The sequence below is a fragment of the Meriones unguiculatus genome, chromosome X (assembly GCF_030254825.1).
Source record: "Meriones unguiculatus strain TT.TT164.6M chromosome X, Bangor_MerUng_6.1, whole genome shotgun sequence".
In the NCBI taxonomy this organism is placed as follows: Eukaryota; Metazoa; Chordata; class Mammalia; order Rodentia; family Muridae; genus Meriones; species Meriones unguiculatus.
In genome coordinates, this window is record NC_083369.1 from 156,387,342 (window position 1) to 156,404,179 (window position 16,838).

At 40.8% G+C, this 16,838-nt stretch overlaps 1 protein-coding gene across 2 annotated transcripts; it reads left to right on the forward strand.

Annotated features, from left to right (window-relative positions):
• The first annotated feature begins 1,439 nt into the window (after positions 1-1,439).
• LOC132650027 (mortality factor 4-like protein 2) lies at positions 1,440-2,315 on the forward strand. Of its 2 annotated transcripts, XM_060374843.1 has the most exons (2): positions 1,509-1,598; positions 1,659-2,315. In XM_060374843.1, exons 1-2 carry the CDS (start codon positions 1,524-1,526, stop codon positions 2,313-2,315), a joined length of 732 nt encoding a protein of 243 aa, XP_060230826.1. In that variant the 5' UTR covers positions 1,509-1,523. The 2 variants fall into 2 exon arrangements, with proteins under 2 accessions (XP_060230825.1, XP_060230826.1); XM_060374842.1 differs by having other exon boundaries at positions 1,440-2,315.
• The last annotated feature ends 14,523 nt before the right edge of the window (positions 2,316-16,838 follow it).

A 16,838-nucleotide genomic window follows, 5' to 3' on the forward strand; every position in this document is an offset into this window, starting at 1 on the left:
TAAATAATGATTACAGTTTTAGCCTTGAGGAAACAATTATTGGGGTCCGATTGCCTTTCTTTTCTTTTTCCTGTTTGGAAAATAAGTCATCTGCAGGCTTAAATTTTTGCTGTATCTGCTAAAGTAAGTTAGACTCTTAACCTCTTTTGGGTGTTGAATCTCCTAGTGATGTAGATGACTCAAGTTGTCCTCACTGGCTAATGCATACAATCTTAGGGAGTCTCTCCTTGACCTAACCCATGTTAGGCCAGGAGTCCCAGGAAAATCTGAAAGCAGGAGAATTTCATTATCCATGTTTAATGCTTTTGCTAGCTCATGAATATTTATGAATAGGGTATGATGCTTGATTCAATAGTTACCCGAATACAATATCATCATTTTTGTGCCGGGCATTTTAATTGCTACAACATAAAGAACAATATTATAGTAGTAGGTCTTCTGTTTCTGTCTTTGCATAATTCATTTGTAAGATTCAGCACTTACTCAGCACTCTAGGTTTCTTTTGAGATGCCATTCCTTGTGTATCCCAGGCTCAAGAGTTGGCTGTCTCCTCCAAGTGCTTGGATTTACGTGTTCAACTGCCTCAGCTTGTCCTTTCTTTCTAAGTCTCTCTCTCTCTCTCTCTCTCTCTCTCTCTCTCTCTCTCTCTCAAACTCTCCACAGCCCCCTGGCTGTCCTCAAACTCCCTCTGTAGACAGTGCTGGCTTCAAGAATGGAGATCTACCTGTCTTTGTCTCCCAAATGCTGGGATTAAGGTCATGGTCTGCCTTTGAAATTTTAAACTCTTAATAACAAGTTGAGATCACAAATGGTAGGTAATGTACACTGGTCAGAAATTTACAAAGACAGAAGCAGGCAGATCTCTGTGAGTTGGAGGCCACCCTGGTCTACAAAGCGAACTCCAGGACAGCCAGGTGTCCAGTACATTCAAAGAGAAACTCTGGCCTCAAGGAAAAAGAAAATAGCCCACAGGATTATAGAATGAGATCTGATGTCCTAATGCGGCATCCAAAATGTTGTTGCTAGCCTCAGCCCACCTCTTCGGGTCTTATCCTTAGAACTCAGCAACAGAACAGCTAGCTCAGCATTCCATATGGATTTTGCTCCCTGGTTCTTCTGGCTAGCTGAATCACGTGACCTTTTCCCCCTGTTTAAGGTTGGAGGAGCGGCAGTGATCACATGTCGGCTGCTGCAAAGAACTGGATTCTCCTCTCAGGTCATCCTCAGAAAAGCTATCTTTGCCGTGCAGTAAATGATCGGGAGGTCTGACCCTGGTTGCGGAACCTGTTTGCATTCCTGCTTGCAGAATACAGGGTTGTATTCCCACTTCATCTTTCCAGACCACCCTAGGAGATCTGTAAGCCTCTGCCCTGGAAATTGCTAGGAATCTTTGGACGGGAAAGAAAGAAGAGTGTAGGATGGACTAGAAACAGGGCTGAATGAGTTCCAGAAAGCAGGCTTCTGAAACTCGTGGACAACAACCTGCTGAAGAAGACAACTCTGAGAAACCAATTGGAAGCAACATGCAGAGACATCAGATGAGAGGAGCTGCCTCAGGAAAGGAGTCAGCTGGTTCCCAGGAAGAGAATGTTGAACCAGCTGTTCCAGGAAGATGGGGAGGTCACCCTGCTGAGAACTCCCCTTCTGGTTCAGTGCAGAAGACAAGGAAGAACCAGCAGAAGACTCCTGGCAATGGAGACGGTGGCAGTAGCAGCGAAATGCCCCAGCCCCCACGGAAGGAAAGGGCACGAGCCGATGCCACTGTGGAGAGTGAGGCGGCGTTGAAGAAGAACAGAGTGGATGTGGAAGTGGAAGTGAAGATTCCTGAAGAATTAAAGCCATGGCTGGTGGAGGACTGGGACTTGGTTACTAGGCAGAAGCAGTTGTTCCAACTCCCTGCTAAAGAGAATGTAGATGCCATTCTTGAGGAGTATGCCAAGTGTACCAAGTCCCAGCCAAGTGCTGACAATAAGGAGTATGCAGTTGATGAAGTTGTGGGTGGGATAAAAGAGTATTTCAATGTGATGCTGGGCACTCAGCTGCTCTACGAGTTTGAAAGGCCCCAGTATGCTGAGATCCTGCTGGCTCACCCTGATGCGCCAGTGTCACACATCTATGGGGCACCACACCTACTGAGATTATTTGTGAGAATTGGGGCAATGTTGGCCTATATGCCCCTCGATGAGAAAAGCCTGTCATTACTGCTGGGCTATTTGCATGATTTCCTTAAGCATCTGGCAAAGAATTCTGCTTCGCTGTTTACTGCCAGAGATTACCAAGTGGCTTCTGCTGAGTATCACCGCAAAGCCCTGTGAAGGTCTACTGACCACTCGCTGTAGTCTGCTCTCTGTAAACACTTTTGTTTAGTCCTTTCAGTGTAGAAGTGACATTGTTTAAAACTGTCAGTGTAAATTCGGGCTTATTTTAGGTTGATTTCCTGTTGTGTTGTAAGAAGAAATAAACAGAGTGTCTCCTGACACCTTTCCTCACGTAAAAGTTGCTACCAGCGTATGCAGTAATTAGACAAAGAAGAAATTCAGTAGAACATTTTATTACCTAGTTGACGACATTGCTTGGATACTGGTGGTTCTATCCCTTTTGACACTACACAGTTTTCTAACACGTGTTAATGCTACATGGTGAGATGCCCTGGTTCCTAGTGCCAAAGGTTCAACTTAAATGTATATGCCTGAAAACCCATGCATTTGTGCTCTTATTTCTTGTTGTGCATGACCTGAACAGCCCATCCTCTGCAAATCCATTATTTGCTGTTCCTTAGGCATTCATGCTATCATTGCTCAAATTGTTGAAAGATGGTGGTTTGTTTCCTGGTTTCTGTATTTGAGTCTAATGCACGTTCTAACATGATAGAGACAATGCATTATTGTGTAGCCACAGTTTTCTGAAAAGATGATGGTTTGGGAATCGTATTTCAGATCTTAAATAAAATTGTTTCTAAATTTCAAAGCATAAAAAAAATGATTCTGTCCCTTTGCCTTCAATGCTTTCCTCCAGAGTCCAGTCCAAGTTCTCCCCAGCTGTTAAAGACATATTTCAAACAATTAGGTTCCCGGAGAATTAAGAGCCTTTGTTTATTATGCTCTTGGAAAACATTTTAGAAACGTTCTGTAAATGTGAAAAAGTAAATGCGTTTATTCATTATTAAATTTAAAAAATCAAAGAGGGAATCGAGGTGTAGCTCAGTGGTAGAGTAATGGCCTAACACATACAATGCTCTAGGCCAGTTCAACCTTTACACAACTATGACCCTTTAATACAGTTCCTCATGTTGTGGTGACACCCCAATCATGGGCTTTTTACTCCCACTTAAAGCACTCCTTCCTATACCCACAGTCTAGATTTTGGCAACTACCTGCAAATATTCCACCTCAGAAATACTAAATCCTAACCAGTCCTATACTACAACAGAATATATTAATTAATTATGACTTAGTTCACTTACAGTTAAATATAGGAATGGTCCTAGCATAATCAAGATGTCACTTGGTCTATAACACAGCTTTTCTCAATACTCTGACAAATGTTAAAAGCTTAGCGATATGGAAAGCCCTTAAACAGAAAATCTGATATTTTAACAGAAGTATCTCCCTAAAGTACACAGCATGCCACTATGTTAAGCCATCAGGGCAACAAGACAAAGGACACAGGTTAGAGGTGTTAACAAGTTTTCCTGTATGAGAACAGATTCACCCATTCACTTCCAGCACATATGTGCAGCAGTATGGGAAGCTAACAGAATCAGAATTGCAATTAGAAAATTAGCCCACAATCCCATAGGATATGACTTTTATCAACTAGAGTTCAAAATAGTTTGCTTTGCCTTTACTTAGACTTCATTAATTCAAAAGTTACTGAGGTCAATACTTTCTCCCCTTCGCTGAGGATAGTTCAAATATGTTATGCAATGAAGATTATTTCATCAAGTTGGGTAGAGGTTTACATCTACAATCTCAGCACTTGGGAGTTAGAAGCAGAAAATTAGGAATTCAAAGTTGCTTTCATCTACACATAGTGACTTCAAGGACAGCCTGGGCTACATGAGGCCCTATCACAGTGGTTCTCAACCTTCCTAATTCTGAGACCCTTTAATAGAGTTCCTCATGTTGTGGTGAACCCCAACCATAAAATTATTTCATTGCTGTTTTGTAACCGTATTTTTGTTACATGTATGAATCATAAATATACAGGTTATCTAATATGTGACTCCTTTGACCCCCAAAGGGGTTGTGACACACAGTTTGAGAGCTGCTGCCCCATCAAAAAATACAAAGGAGAACGGTGAGTGGAGAGGACAAAGAAAATGAAAATGGTGGAAAGTACCTAAATTATTTTGTCAAGCTGGGCCTGGTAGTGTTGACCTGTCACCCAGCTACTTAGTATACTGAAGGAGGCAACTTGCAAAATCAATGACTACATGGGCAACTTATATAGACCCTGTCTCAAAAAATTAAAACAAGCCAGGAATATAGCATAGCAGTAAGCCATTTAGCCAGAATGCATTGAAACGCTACTTAAAAAATAAAAATCACATTCTGCATTCTACCCTGGAGTTTTTGCCTGTCTCCTGAATGATTTTTTATATTTGTGTTCATTACAGTTCTTGTATTATAAAGTTCTATGGTTTGCCTAAGACACAATGCCATATATCCACACTACAGAACCACAAGCACACAAGATATTTTTACTGTCTAAAATACCCTCTATACTTAGTCTATTTGATCCCATTCCTTGGACAACCACATTTTTTCACTACCTCTACTCTTTTACCCTTTCTCCTTAGTCATTTTAGACAGGTTGCCTTCACTTAGGAATATGGAGTTCAAATTCAACATGTCTGCATGACCTGATGGCTCACTTCATTAGTCATTGATCATATCCCATTACATCAAACTTCTTGGGTCTCTTGATTCCATCTGTTACTAATTAATGAAAGTTATCTGGGTTGCTACCACTTTAAAGATCATCAGTAAATTTGGTGCAAACATTGACCAGCAGAGAAGGTTTAGGTATTCAGATGAGGTAGGTAAATATTTGGGTATACTGCTAATGGGAAGTAGGATAAACATATAGTTTGCTGTGTTAGTACAGCCAACCATCCCCAAAGTGGCTATACCATTGTGCATCTCCACCAACAATAATTTGAGGTTTTGTTGTTAGATAGCCACAACAACACCTGGCACACTCTCAGGTTATGGTTAAAATTTAGCCGTTCTAACATGTGTATTTCCTGTTTGGGGTTTTGGGTTGTTTTGTTTTTAAAGAGGCTTTTCATTTCAATTAAGTAGGTGTGAAGAACACACCTTCAAGAAGAATCTAAGGCTGCAGAGTCAGACATGTGCAATGCTAGCACAAACACCAGTGGGGACTGACCTAGTCTTGCAGATCATTAGAACTTGACAGGTGTGTGGTTACAAATTTCCACACTCCTAAGTAATTACCCCAGCCTCACCCTCACAGGGTCCTGTTATTTCTAATGCACAGTTGTATGGAAAACAAGGTTTTCTCCATAATGCATTTGTGGCATTGCAGCAAGAACTTCCTGTTGTCTTCTTATAGAACATGCTATATGAAGACTTCACGTTTAAAGTTTATCTAATTCTCTGAATCTTTCCTTGGGATTTTTTCTTCTTCTTCTTCTTCCAGAACAAGCTTAAACGAGAATCTCTTAAAAGGCCTCAAATGCCCTTGATTTCCTTCATAAGCCTATCCTTCCACCACCCTTAGCAGAAAAGCCATGGCCATGGCCTTTCATCAGTATCACAGTCCACTTTCACTGCTACTACCCTATCAGTCAATATGGTAAAAGATCACTGCCATAAGTTCATCACCTGGTCTTTCTCAGTGCTACCTACATTATGTTCAGAAATCTTCAGTCAACCTGTTTCCGTTGTTCTAAAAGGATCATCCACTTCGTCTTCATTCATGTTAAGCTTTTTAAGCTTGGTGAGTTTATTTTTCAAAGAAAATGGGAGGCCATTAGATGTAGTCAAAGTCAGCTCTCTACTCTGCTATTCCAATGTGATCCATGTCCACACCAGCCTGACTTCCATGGTCTTTTTCTCCTCTCCAGGACCTACTACCTGTGTTCTGCAAAGACTGCTACTGGTCTTTACCTCATCACCCCTCAAACTAAGTATCTTTAGCAATTTCTTCTTGAATTTTACCTCACCCTTTGGGAACACAACGTCCTCACAATTACTCACTTTTATCACAACGTTCAGTGCCTCTGTGTGATAAACCATTGTCCCTGTCAGTATTGTATTAAGGTTGGTATTGAGTAACAAATTTACCTTTACCTAAAATCATAGTCTTATACCAATTAAAACATCACTTCAGTTTTACTTACAAACTGAATGAAGACGGATGCAGAACTAATACAACTGCTGTCACATTACTTTCAAAAGTCTTGATTACGTGGGATTTCCATCTACCCTGATGATATTAGAATCTGGCCCTCTGCCAAAATGTAACCAAATATTGGTCATTAAAAGCAGAGATGTTTTTCCCTTAACGTTTTAAAGATAACCATTCTATGTTCCTCAAGCATGCCCTTTCTGCCACATCCTCTCTACTTGGAACCTCCACTCATTCTTTCAACTCCTGACAGTTTGGTTTTATTTCCATCATGAAATACAGACTGTTATCCCTAAGGCTACAATGGTCTTATTCCAAAACCAGTGATCAATTTTCCAGGTCTATCCACTACACACTACACTTTCCACTATATACAGCACCTCTTCCTCCTTTCTAATTTCCACAGCTTAGTTCCCATGACACTACTCTTCTTTCCACCCAGGTACATTGAAACAGCTTCTTCTTGGGTCTCCATCTGCCTGTTAAGGATGCATTAATGTTCTGCCTCTGCCACAGCTATGTTCCTTTCTTATTTCCATAGTTCAGGTCCCATGACAATACTCTCCTTTCCAACCAGGTACCTCAAAACAGTTTCTTCTTGGGCCTCCATCTGCCTGTTAATGTTGCATTAATGTTCTGCCTCTGCCATAGCTCTCTCCCTCCATACAGTAAAACACTGTCAGTTCAACTATCTCCTCCAGGTAAGTCCCCAAACAGGGCTAACAATAATCCCTCTTCCCAGGCTTCAGATAACTTACAAACCCTTCCCAGGTGGAAGGTCCTCACATTGTCCCTAATGAAGAAAGCAGGGCTCAGATTCTGTGGTGCCACAATACTCTGCATTTTATTACTACTCACATTCCAATCTAAGCCAACACATGTGTTATGGTTCTACTTGTGAACTGTTCTTCACAAGCACATGTTTAAAATTGGTCCCTTGCTGTGAGATCTATCAGGGAAGTATGTTGGAAACTTAAAGAGGTGGTATCCATTGAGTTTCAATAAGTGAGTGGTTGAGGGTGGATCAGAGGTGTTATTTTCCGATCCATAGAACAAAGGAAGCAGCCTCAGAGTCCTGTTGCCTCCAAGAACCCCAACATGCCTTCCCCACTATGGAGGACTCTGTAACCCTCAAAAGGATGAACAGAAATAAACCAATCCTCCCCCATGTTGTTTCTCCAACTCCTTTTCTCACAGTGTTGAGAAAAGTAACTAATCCAACGTTAGCACCCTGTGTGAAGATTACTAACTCATATAGTAACACATGTGAAAAGCTCTAGACAATAAAATGTGTAGTTCCTCAGCAGGCATCATACCTCCCCAGAGCTTCAAATGAGAAGGAAAGATAAGCCAGTCACAGAGCAAAGATCCAAAATCTGCAACTGTAGCTGAGTCTCAGCTATAGAATTGGTATAGCTTCATGAATTTCCATGGCTGAGATCACTTAAAGACCCTTGATTCCAGAACTTACTCTGGTCCTTCTGTGAGGATTTCTTTTCTTTCAGCAACTCCTGATTTCCCTGAAAATCTCATACCAAGATTCCATTTTCTAGGGCCTGGCATGGTGGCACACACCCTTAATCCCACCATTCAGAAAGCTGAGAGGTAAATGGATCTCTTGAGTTAAAAGCCAGCCTCGTCTATATAGTAACTTCCAGGCCAGCCAAGGCTACATTGTGAGATCCTGTTTCATAAACAAACAAAAGATTCTCATTTTCAATTATCCTCAAGGATATTATAATGCAGTGCTAACATCATCCAAACCAATTTGATTCAAGGTTTACTTTAAGGAATCAATAGAGCTAGGTAAGTCATACTTCTCTCATTATTCCTCATATTCCTCATATATTCCTCAGAAATATATATGCATTTCTCTATCCCTTCCCACTATGCATGTTACATTCTTTAAAGCAACAGATTTCTAAAAGAATTGGCATTTTTTTTCTTGTACACTAATTCTATCTTTCAATCAGTGTGTGGTCTTAAATTAAAATATGAGTCAGGCACTTTCTTTTTAAAATCTCTTGATGATTCTCTACGTCCCACAGAATAAAGTCTAAGCTTACAGATCCAAACACTTAAAATAATGGTTTACTCCATGCTTTTGACTTTCATACACTCTGCCCTAGACCTTTCTCTTATCTTTTAAGTTTGGCTACCGAGCTTAACTTTTCCATGAAACAGCAGTGTTTCTCAACTGTAGGTTGGGGTCCATTGGGGGCGGGGTCAAATGATTCTTTCACAAGAGTTGCCTAAGAACATCAGAAAACAGATGCTTACACTGCAATTCATAGTATTAGTAAAATTACAGTTATGAAGTAGCAACAAATATAATTTTGTGGTTGGAGTCACCACAACATGAGGTCACAGCATTAGGAAGTATGAGAGCCAGCCTGAGTTAGAGGCTCCTATCTTCCACATTATCATTCTAAAATATCCCCCACTACTTCATTTTGTTTTCTTTTAACTCTGTACAGTCAAAGACAGTATTTTAATCCTCTTTAAGCCCAGAAACTTGCACCAAGTAAAAATGGAATTTACATGAATGAATGAATGAGTTGAGTAGACAAGGCATACGAAATTAACAGAATTTTCTGCTAGTTTTTTCTGAGTATAATTATTAAGTTCCATCAAAGCAAATTTATCAAAACTTTAGCAAGGAGATTCAAGGGAAAACTCAGTTCACTTCTAATTAATTGATTTTTTTTTGTTTTGATACAAGATCTTAGTATGAAAAACAGGCTAGCAAAATAAAACTCTGTGTCTTCAACCTCCCACACATCCTGAAATTACAAGTACTCACCACCATGCCCATTATAAATATCTTGTTTTTAAAGAACTCTTAAATTACCCATATATATATATATGTGTGTATATATATATATATATATATATATATATATATAGTGTGTGTGTGTGTAAGTATCTGCAGAGTAAATGAGTTATCTTCCTCAATCACTTTTTAGTCTTTTTTTATGATCTCTCACTGAACCTGGAACTGGCTGTTCTCTGGTTGAAAAGTCCCTAAGAGATACCTGTGTTCATTTGGCCAAACCATCATGCCCCCCCCCTACACACCAAGAGTTTCAGGTGCACACTGACACAAACTGCTTTCATGGGAGTGGTGGTGATCTTAACTCTGGTCCTCATGCATGTACAGAAAACACTTTACCCACTAAGCCACCTTCTTAGCACCCCTATCATGCTCCTTTGTCTTTGTAAGCAAACATTTCTCAAGATATTTGATCAGACTTAACAAATATATTTTTAAGTCTGTGAGATGACTCAGTGAATAGGAGTACCACAATGACCTAAACTCCAGGCCACAGGACCCACAAGATGGAAAGAGAATCAGCATTTGAAGTTGTCCTCTGACCTCCACATGTACATGCCCATAACACACAATAGCACACAAGCTGTATGTACATTCCTTATTACATTAAAAATATAATAAGGACAAAAGTACAACATTTTCCGGGAATTATATTTAGTAAGGGTTAAAGACTAGTAACTGCTGCGACTTGGGGAGATTGCTTTGCAAAAACACAACTTGACGCTCTCCCAGGACCTGAGTTTGGTTCTTGGCACAGACACCAAGTGGGTCACAATTGTTAGTAACTGCAGTTCCAGGGGATCCAATGCCCTCTTCTGGACACCAGGGCACACACACTCAGGCATGCATACCGACACCCACACATAGAAAGAATAAAGATGCTACAATTAAAAGGTGCCCTTTTCGGGATTTTTCTTTTTTTTTTTTTTTTTTTTTTTTTTCTTTTTCTTTGGTGGGAGCTGTAGATCTAGCTTGGGCAGGGGTACAGACAATGTGGTCTGTGGCAGATAATGCTGGATGCCTCCTGCCTCCTCCGAAGAGGAAGTAGGGTTTTGGGCGCTGGGAAGTGCCTCGGGATCACCTCTCAGTGTGTCTCCTCCCAGAAGAGTTTGCGATGACCTGATTCTAGATGGAATCAGATCATGGTTAGTCTCTTTCTTCTTGGAAGTCTAGATAACTCTGTTCAGTGTTTATCAACCCCTTCACTTACCAATTTCCGTGTTGTGGGTCCTCTCCCTTTCAGCTAAGCTGCACACTAGCTGCTGCCGTCTTGGAAGATCGAGAAAAGATCATTCTGAGTGAAATATCCCAGAAGGAGAAAAACAAACACGGTATATACTCACTTATATAGACATGTAAGATACGATAAACATAATGAAATCTATACACCTAAAAAATATAATCAAGAGAGCAGATATGGGGTAAGATGATCAATTCTCTTTTAGAAAGACAGATGTGATGTGCATTGAATGTATGACAGGAGTCTACTGAAGGCATCTGAGAGACTCTAACTAGCAGTGTTTTCAAAGCAGATACAAAGACTCATAACTAAACCTTCAGCAGAGTACAGGGAATCATATGAAAGAAGGGGAGTTAGTATGATGGGAAAAGGATAGGAGTTCCACAAGGACCAAATATATCTGGGCACAGGGTCTTTTCTGAGACTGACATTCAACCAAGGACCATGTATGGATATAACCTAGAACCTCTGCTCGGATGTAGCCCGTGGTAGCTCAGTAACCAATTGGTTTCCCATAGTAAAGGGAACAAGGACTATTTCTAACAGGAACTCAATGGCTGGCTGTTTGACCTCCCCACCCCCCAAGGGAGGAGCAGTCCTGTTAGGCCACAGAGGAGGACGTTGCAGCCAGTCCTGAAGATACCTGATAAAACAGGATCAGATGAATGGGGAGGAGACCCCCCCCATCAGTGGACTTGGAAAGGGGCAGGGTGGAGATGAGGGAAGGAGGGTGGGATTGGGAGGGAATGAGGGAGTTGGATACAGCTGGGATACAGAGTTAATAAAATGTAACTGATAAGAAAAAAATAAAATTAAAAAAAATGAAAAGGTTTAAATGCAGGCGATTTCTCCATGCTTCTAAATAAAAGCACCTTATATTATTAATAACTCAACTAAAAGGTGAATTTGTTACTTCAGTTAAATTCATTAAATGCAAGCACATGTTCTTCCAGTTGGCCTAGAATTTAGCATAGGACCAGAGCTGAAAGAAGATCAATAAGTGGGCTTGGATCCAAGCTTTCAAGCCCCTGCTAACACTGGAGAGGTCAAAGTGTAGAAGAAGGAAAATTTCATCCTAACATTATAAAATTAAATTACTATATAAGTCCATAAACATTAGGGAGTCTCAATGTCTTCAGTTCTTAGACAAAATATAAGAATTTCACTGAATAAAAAGTGGATCTTTTCTGGCGTTTAAAGCCATTCATTGCTGCTATACTTACTGCCTGCAAACTACAGCTTTAGCACACCACATTGGTTGACTGCCTGATTACAATGGAGTATGTTGCTGTGTCTTTGCCAGTTTTATAATTCTGACAAAATATATGGATTTTATTCAGAAGCTTTAAGGTTCCACATTAGTCACATTTTCTCCACGTAGGGAATCCCAAGAAGCTTCTGCGTATTTTATACTAATCCACTGGCATAAAGATCACACTTATGACCATTGAATTGGATGTACTTTGACAAGAAAATTGTACAGTTATTGTTTAATTTTTGTAGCTTTGAACTTTCATTTCATGTATTTTGAGTCCATCAGAACATTTGCAATGTGAGAAGAGTGACATCAATAAAGCATCTCTTTCCACATGTGACAAAAAATAAAATAAAATAAAATAAAATAAAATAAAATAAAAGGTGGACTTCATCATTTCATCACTTCTTCAGGCTCCCAAGTTCCAATTCTCTGTCCTCTGTCCTAAGCACTGCAAGGCAGGACTACCAAATTGTCCCAAATTTTCTGAAGCATGACTGAATTTCAGTTACCTTTTCCCCTAATGAGAAATACATTGATGGCAACTGTCTTTCACTAAAGTGAAAATAAGTCAACACAAGAAATGAGTTATTACAAATAAAGCAGAGATAACAAAATTTGGAGACAGAAACAGTAGTTTTTCTTTTTAATTTTTTAAAATTTATTTATGCATAGAAGTGTTTTGCCTGCATGCATGTATGTGTTCCTGGTGGCCAAAGAGATCAGAAGAGGGCATGAGATTCCTTGGAACTGTAGTTATGGATAGTTTAACCACCATGTGGGTGCTAGAAATTAAACCCATGTCCTCTACAAGCTCAATAAGTGCCCTTACAGCTGAACCATCTCTTTAAACCCACAAAATGGTCAGTCCTGGCTGACTTACACAAGACTGTGAAAATCTAACCTTCAGGGGCTCCCACTTGCCAAATCTACTTATGTCAGATCTGTTTGTGTCTCTTTAAAGAGTCCTGATAGTCTTTGTGTGTATGCTTGCACTCGAAAGAAGAAGAGAGTGGATCTGTAATTGAAGCATTTATGCTAACTGATCCCAATGTCATAGTCATTAAATGATTCTTTAATAATATCAAAAATAAAATGTTATTATAATCAATTCTAAACCTGTCACTTTAGAAATTAATCAACAATGGAGCAGCTGAGAGTGGCCAATATCACAGTAAATTCACCAGAGTGGATGCAGGACTAGCCACAGGATTATCACCATGGATTGCTGCATCCATGAATCATCTGAAGGAATGGGCGGGCATGGGAGCATTTGCAGGCCTTCTGGTGTTGGTCTCCTTGGTTTGCCTGTGGTGTATATGCAAGATTAGAGTCTCAAAAAAGTGTAATGCAGCCATGACCATTCAGGCCTTTACAGCCATTGAAGCAGGACAGTCTCCCCAAGCATGGTTGGCTACCATAAAAAGCTAAAATGTTATGCTCAGGATGCGAGGCTAAGCACTGCACTCAGGGTCAGCCGCTTTGGACCCAGAGAAGAGCAAGTCTGATTGCATGCGGGTTGATGCCCCAGGTCCCGCCTCTGAGAAAAAGGCGGGTCTGATGCTCTTTGGGTGGATGACACCTAAATGAACATCGGTACAAAGTCCCAATTTATTTCTAATATCAGAGATCAGACCTCTACTCTTGCCTGATGCGTCTAAAACAAAAAGGGGGAACTGTAGAGAGCTGCGTAATGCAGCGCCTTAAAGATGGAGCTGGATTCCACCTTCCACCTTCCCGATGGTGAGTGCTCTCTGTCACAAACAACTCCACATTTGGCTAAGGCTGAGGATCTGGCTTGCTTCCATGTATGTGGACCTATCTGCATTGCCCACGGGGCACGCTGGGGTTGGCTACCCAGAGGCTATTTAAGCTGTGGGCTGGCTTTCCCCAGGGTCAGATGATTGTTCAAGGTTCCTGAATAAACTGCATTGAAAAAAAAAAAAGACAATTTTTTTAAATAAGAGGGCGAGTCCTGAGTGTTTCAATAATAGCTTGTTACATAAAATGCCTCAAAATTTTATCATAAGACCAGCAAGGTGGCTCAATGGTAAGGACACCTGCCAACAAGTCTGATGACCTGAATTAGATCCCTAGAATTCACATGGAGGAAAGAGGGAATCCACTCCCACAAGTTGTCATCTGAGCTCATCAACTGTACCATGTCAAACTGATAGGAGCAAACACCCACACACATGTACACAGCTAAAAGAAAAAAATAATAACATACACTATTCCATATAAACCATAACTCTCCTGCAGTTCAATCCATTTTTATCTAGGTATCTGTCATTTGTAACATGGTACCTTCCCATCTCTGAAGATACTGCTTCCAATTCCAATTCTAAATTGGATCAGCATTTCCAATTTAGAATAAAATTATAAACACAGAATATGTTTAAAGATCATCATTTTTGGAAAACAAGTTTGATCAATTTTTTACAATTTTGTAATACAAAAGAATGCAAAGAGTAATATATCACGTTAAAAAGGCAATGCAGCATGAGGATACATCACATAAAACATCTCTTGTTTGTGAATTTTACATTTTATTAATCTACAACAATTCTTTTTGCTCTTGAGTTAAAGTTGTACAGTGCATTTGGTGTCCCTCAAATGACATACTAACAAATAACCAAAAAAAAAAAAAAAAAAAAAAAAATGGTAACACCAGAAAAGACACAGACTTTAAAATAGCAAGACTCTATGAAGGTTTAGAAGACAGACACTGTCTGTGTAACATGGGGAAAGGAGAGCCAAAGGAGATAAAAGCTGGAGAACAGGATGATAACAAATCTCTTCTTCCAAACTTCATGATTCATGTTTATGAAACAACAATGTTCCCAAAAAGTGAATATCAATGTTACACAACAGAAAGTAAGAAAAAGGCCACAGGAAAACTGACAATCAAACCCCAACCACATAAGCATGCATTTGTCTCTGGCCTGGATGATTAATTTTACATAAAAGAAGTAAATACAACCAATCAAGGAATGTTACAATGCCAAATTAGCCATAATCATGAGAGTTAAGCTACCACAGGGATTTTCTTACCAGCCATCTAGATCAACTCCCACAGCACTCAGAAGACACTGAGGCCCTGTCTCCTAACAGAGTAAGTACCACCAGTGACTGCTGGGATTCAGGAAAGCTGGGATTCTTTGCTCACTAACCTCCCCTACACAGTCTCTGCCTTTAGATGCTTTTTATTTACCATAAACCACAAATGTAAAATGAAGTTCTGTCAAATCTAACAAAAGCATTCTGGCAGCCAAAACAGAAGTAAACATAGCATAGCACTTACTGTTCACACCAATTTAAAAACAAAATTAAGTAATAATCCACAAAGAAATAAAAAAAATGTCCTAACTAAAAGGAAAAAAAAACCCTTTGGTATTTTGAAATTTTCAGCCACTTAGATAAAGGGATATAATGTTCTAAAGAGCAAGTAATTCTTTGGACCTATGAGAACAAGAAGAAATGTTACAAGGCTCATCTTTGTGCAGATTCTTTACAACCAAATCATTCAGCAGATTTCTGTTGCCATACTCATTTAAACAGTAGCTGATTTTTCAACATTCTTGTCAAACCACAGTTGTTCATTCTTTCCGAATCTTGCCACAGGTTTGTAGACAGGCTCAAATGGACCTGACAGGCACAGCTGGACATGACAGTCTCAGTGGGACATGAGAAGGTCAGCTGGACATACCAGGCTCAGCTGCACCTGATTGGTTCCACTGGACAAGACAGTGCTCTTTTGGACATGCAAGCTCAAATGTATGTGACAGGCTCAGCTAGAGACTGTCTCAGTTTGAGACTGGCTCAGCTTGAGACAGGCTCAATTGGTCATGACAGGCTCTTTTATAGATAGGCTCACCAGGACAGGACAGGCTCACCTGGCTATGACAGTCTCAGTGGGTTATGACAAGCTCAGCTGGAGATAGCCTTAATATGATCAACTCAGCTGGACAAGGCAGACTCAGCAGGACATAAGATCAACTGTACATGACAGGCTCTTCTGGATGTGAAAAGCCAAGCTGAAGACAGGCTCAGCTGTACCTGACAGGCTCCACTGGACAAGACAGGCTAAGTTGGACATGCAGGCTCAAATGTACATGACAGGCCTAGCTAGAGACAGGCTCAGCTTGAGACTGACTCAGCTGAAGACAGTCTCACCTGGACATGACAGGCTCAGAGGGACCTGACAAACTCAGCTGGAGACAGCCTCCATGGTGACAGACTTACCTGGAGGTGACAGGCTCAGGTGGACATGGCAAGCACACTGGACTTGAGAGTCTCAGCAGTATTGAGGATCTACTGGACATGACAGGCTCTGCTGGATGTATAAAGTTCAGCTAGAGATATGACAGGCTCAGCTGGAAATGACAGTCTCAGTTGGACATGCCAATCTCAGCTGGACATTTTATGCTCAGCAGGAGATAGGCTCAGCTCTACAGGACAGGAGGCAAAGCTTGACATGCGAGCTTACCTGGAAAGTTCAGGCTCAGCTGTAGATTGGCAGGCTCACCTGGATGTGACAGACTCAGTGGGACATGAAAATCTCAGCTGGACGTCACAGGCTTAGCAAGACACAGGATCAACTGGACATACTTGCTCTGCTGGATGTGAAAGTCTCAGTTGGAAACAGGCTCAACTGGACATGACAAGGTCAGGTGGACATACCAGGCTCATCTGGACCTGACAGGCTCCAGTGGACAAGACAGGTTCAGTTAGACATGTCAGGCTCAACTGGATATGACTTTCTCAGCTGGAGATAGGCTCAGCTTGATACTGTCTAAGGTGGACATGAAAAGCCAAACTAGGGAACTGGCTCAATGGACAAGAGAGGCTAAGCTGGACATGTCAGGATCAACTGGAAAAGATAGGCTCAACTGGATAGGACAGGTGAAATTGGACATGGCAGTCTCTGCTGGAGACAGGCTCAGTTTGAGACTGGCTCAGCTGGAGACAAACTCAATTGGTAATGACAGGCTCTGCTGCAGATAGACTCACCTGGACATGACATGCTCAGCAGGACATGACAAGCTCAGCTGGAGACAGCCTCAATGATGACAGACTCAACAGACATGGCAGGCTAATCTGGAGACAAGCTCAGATGAACATGACAGGCACAG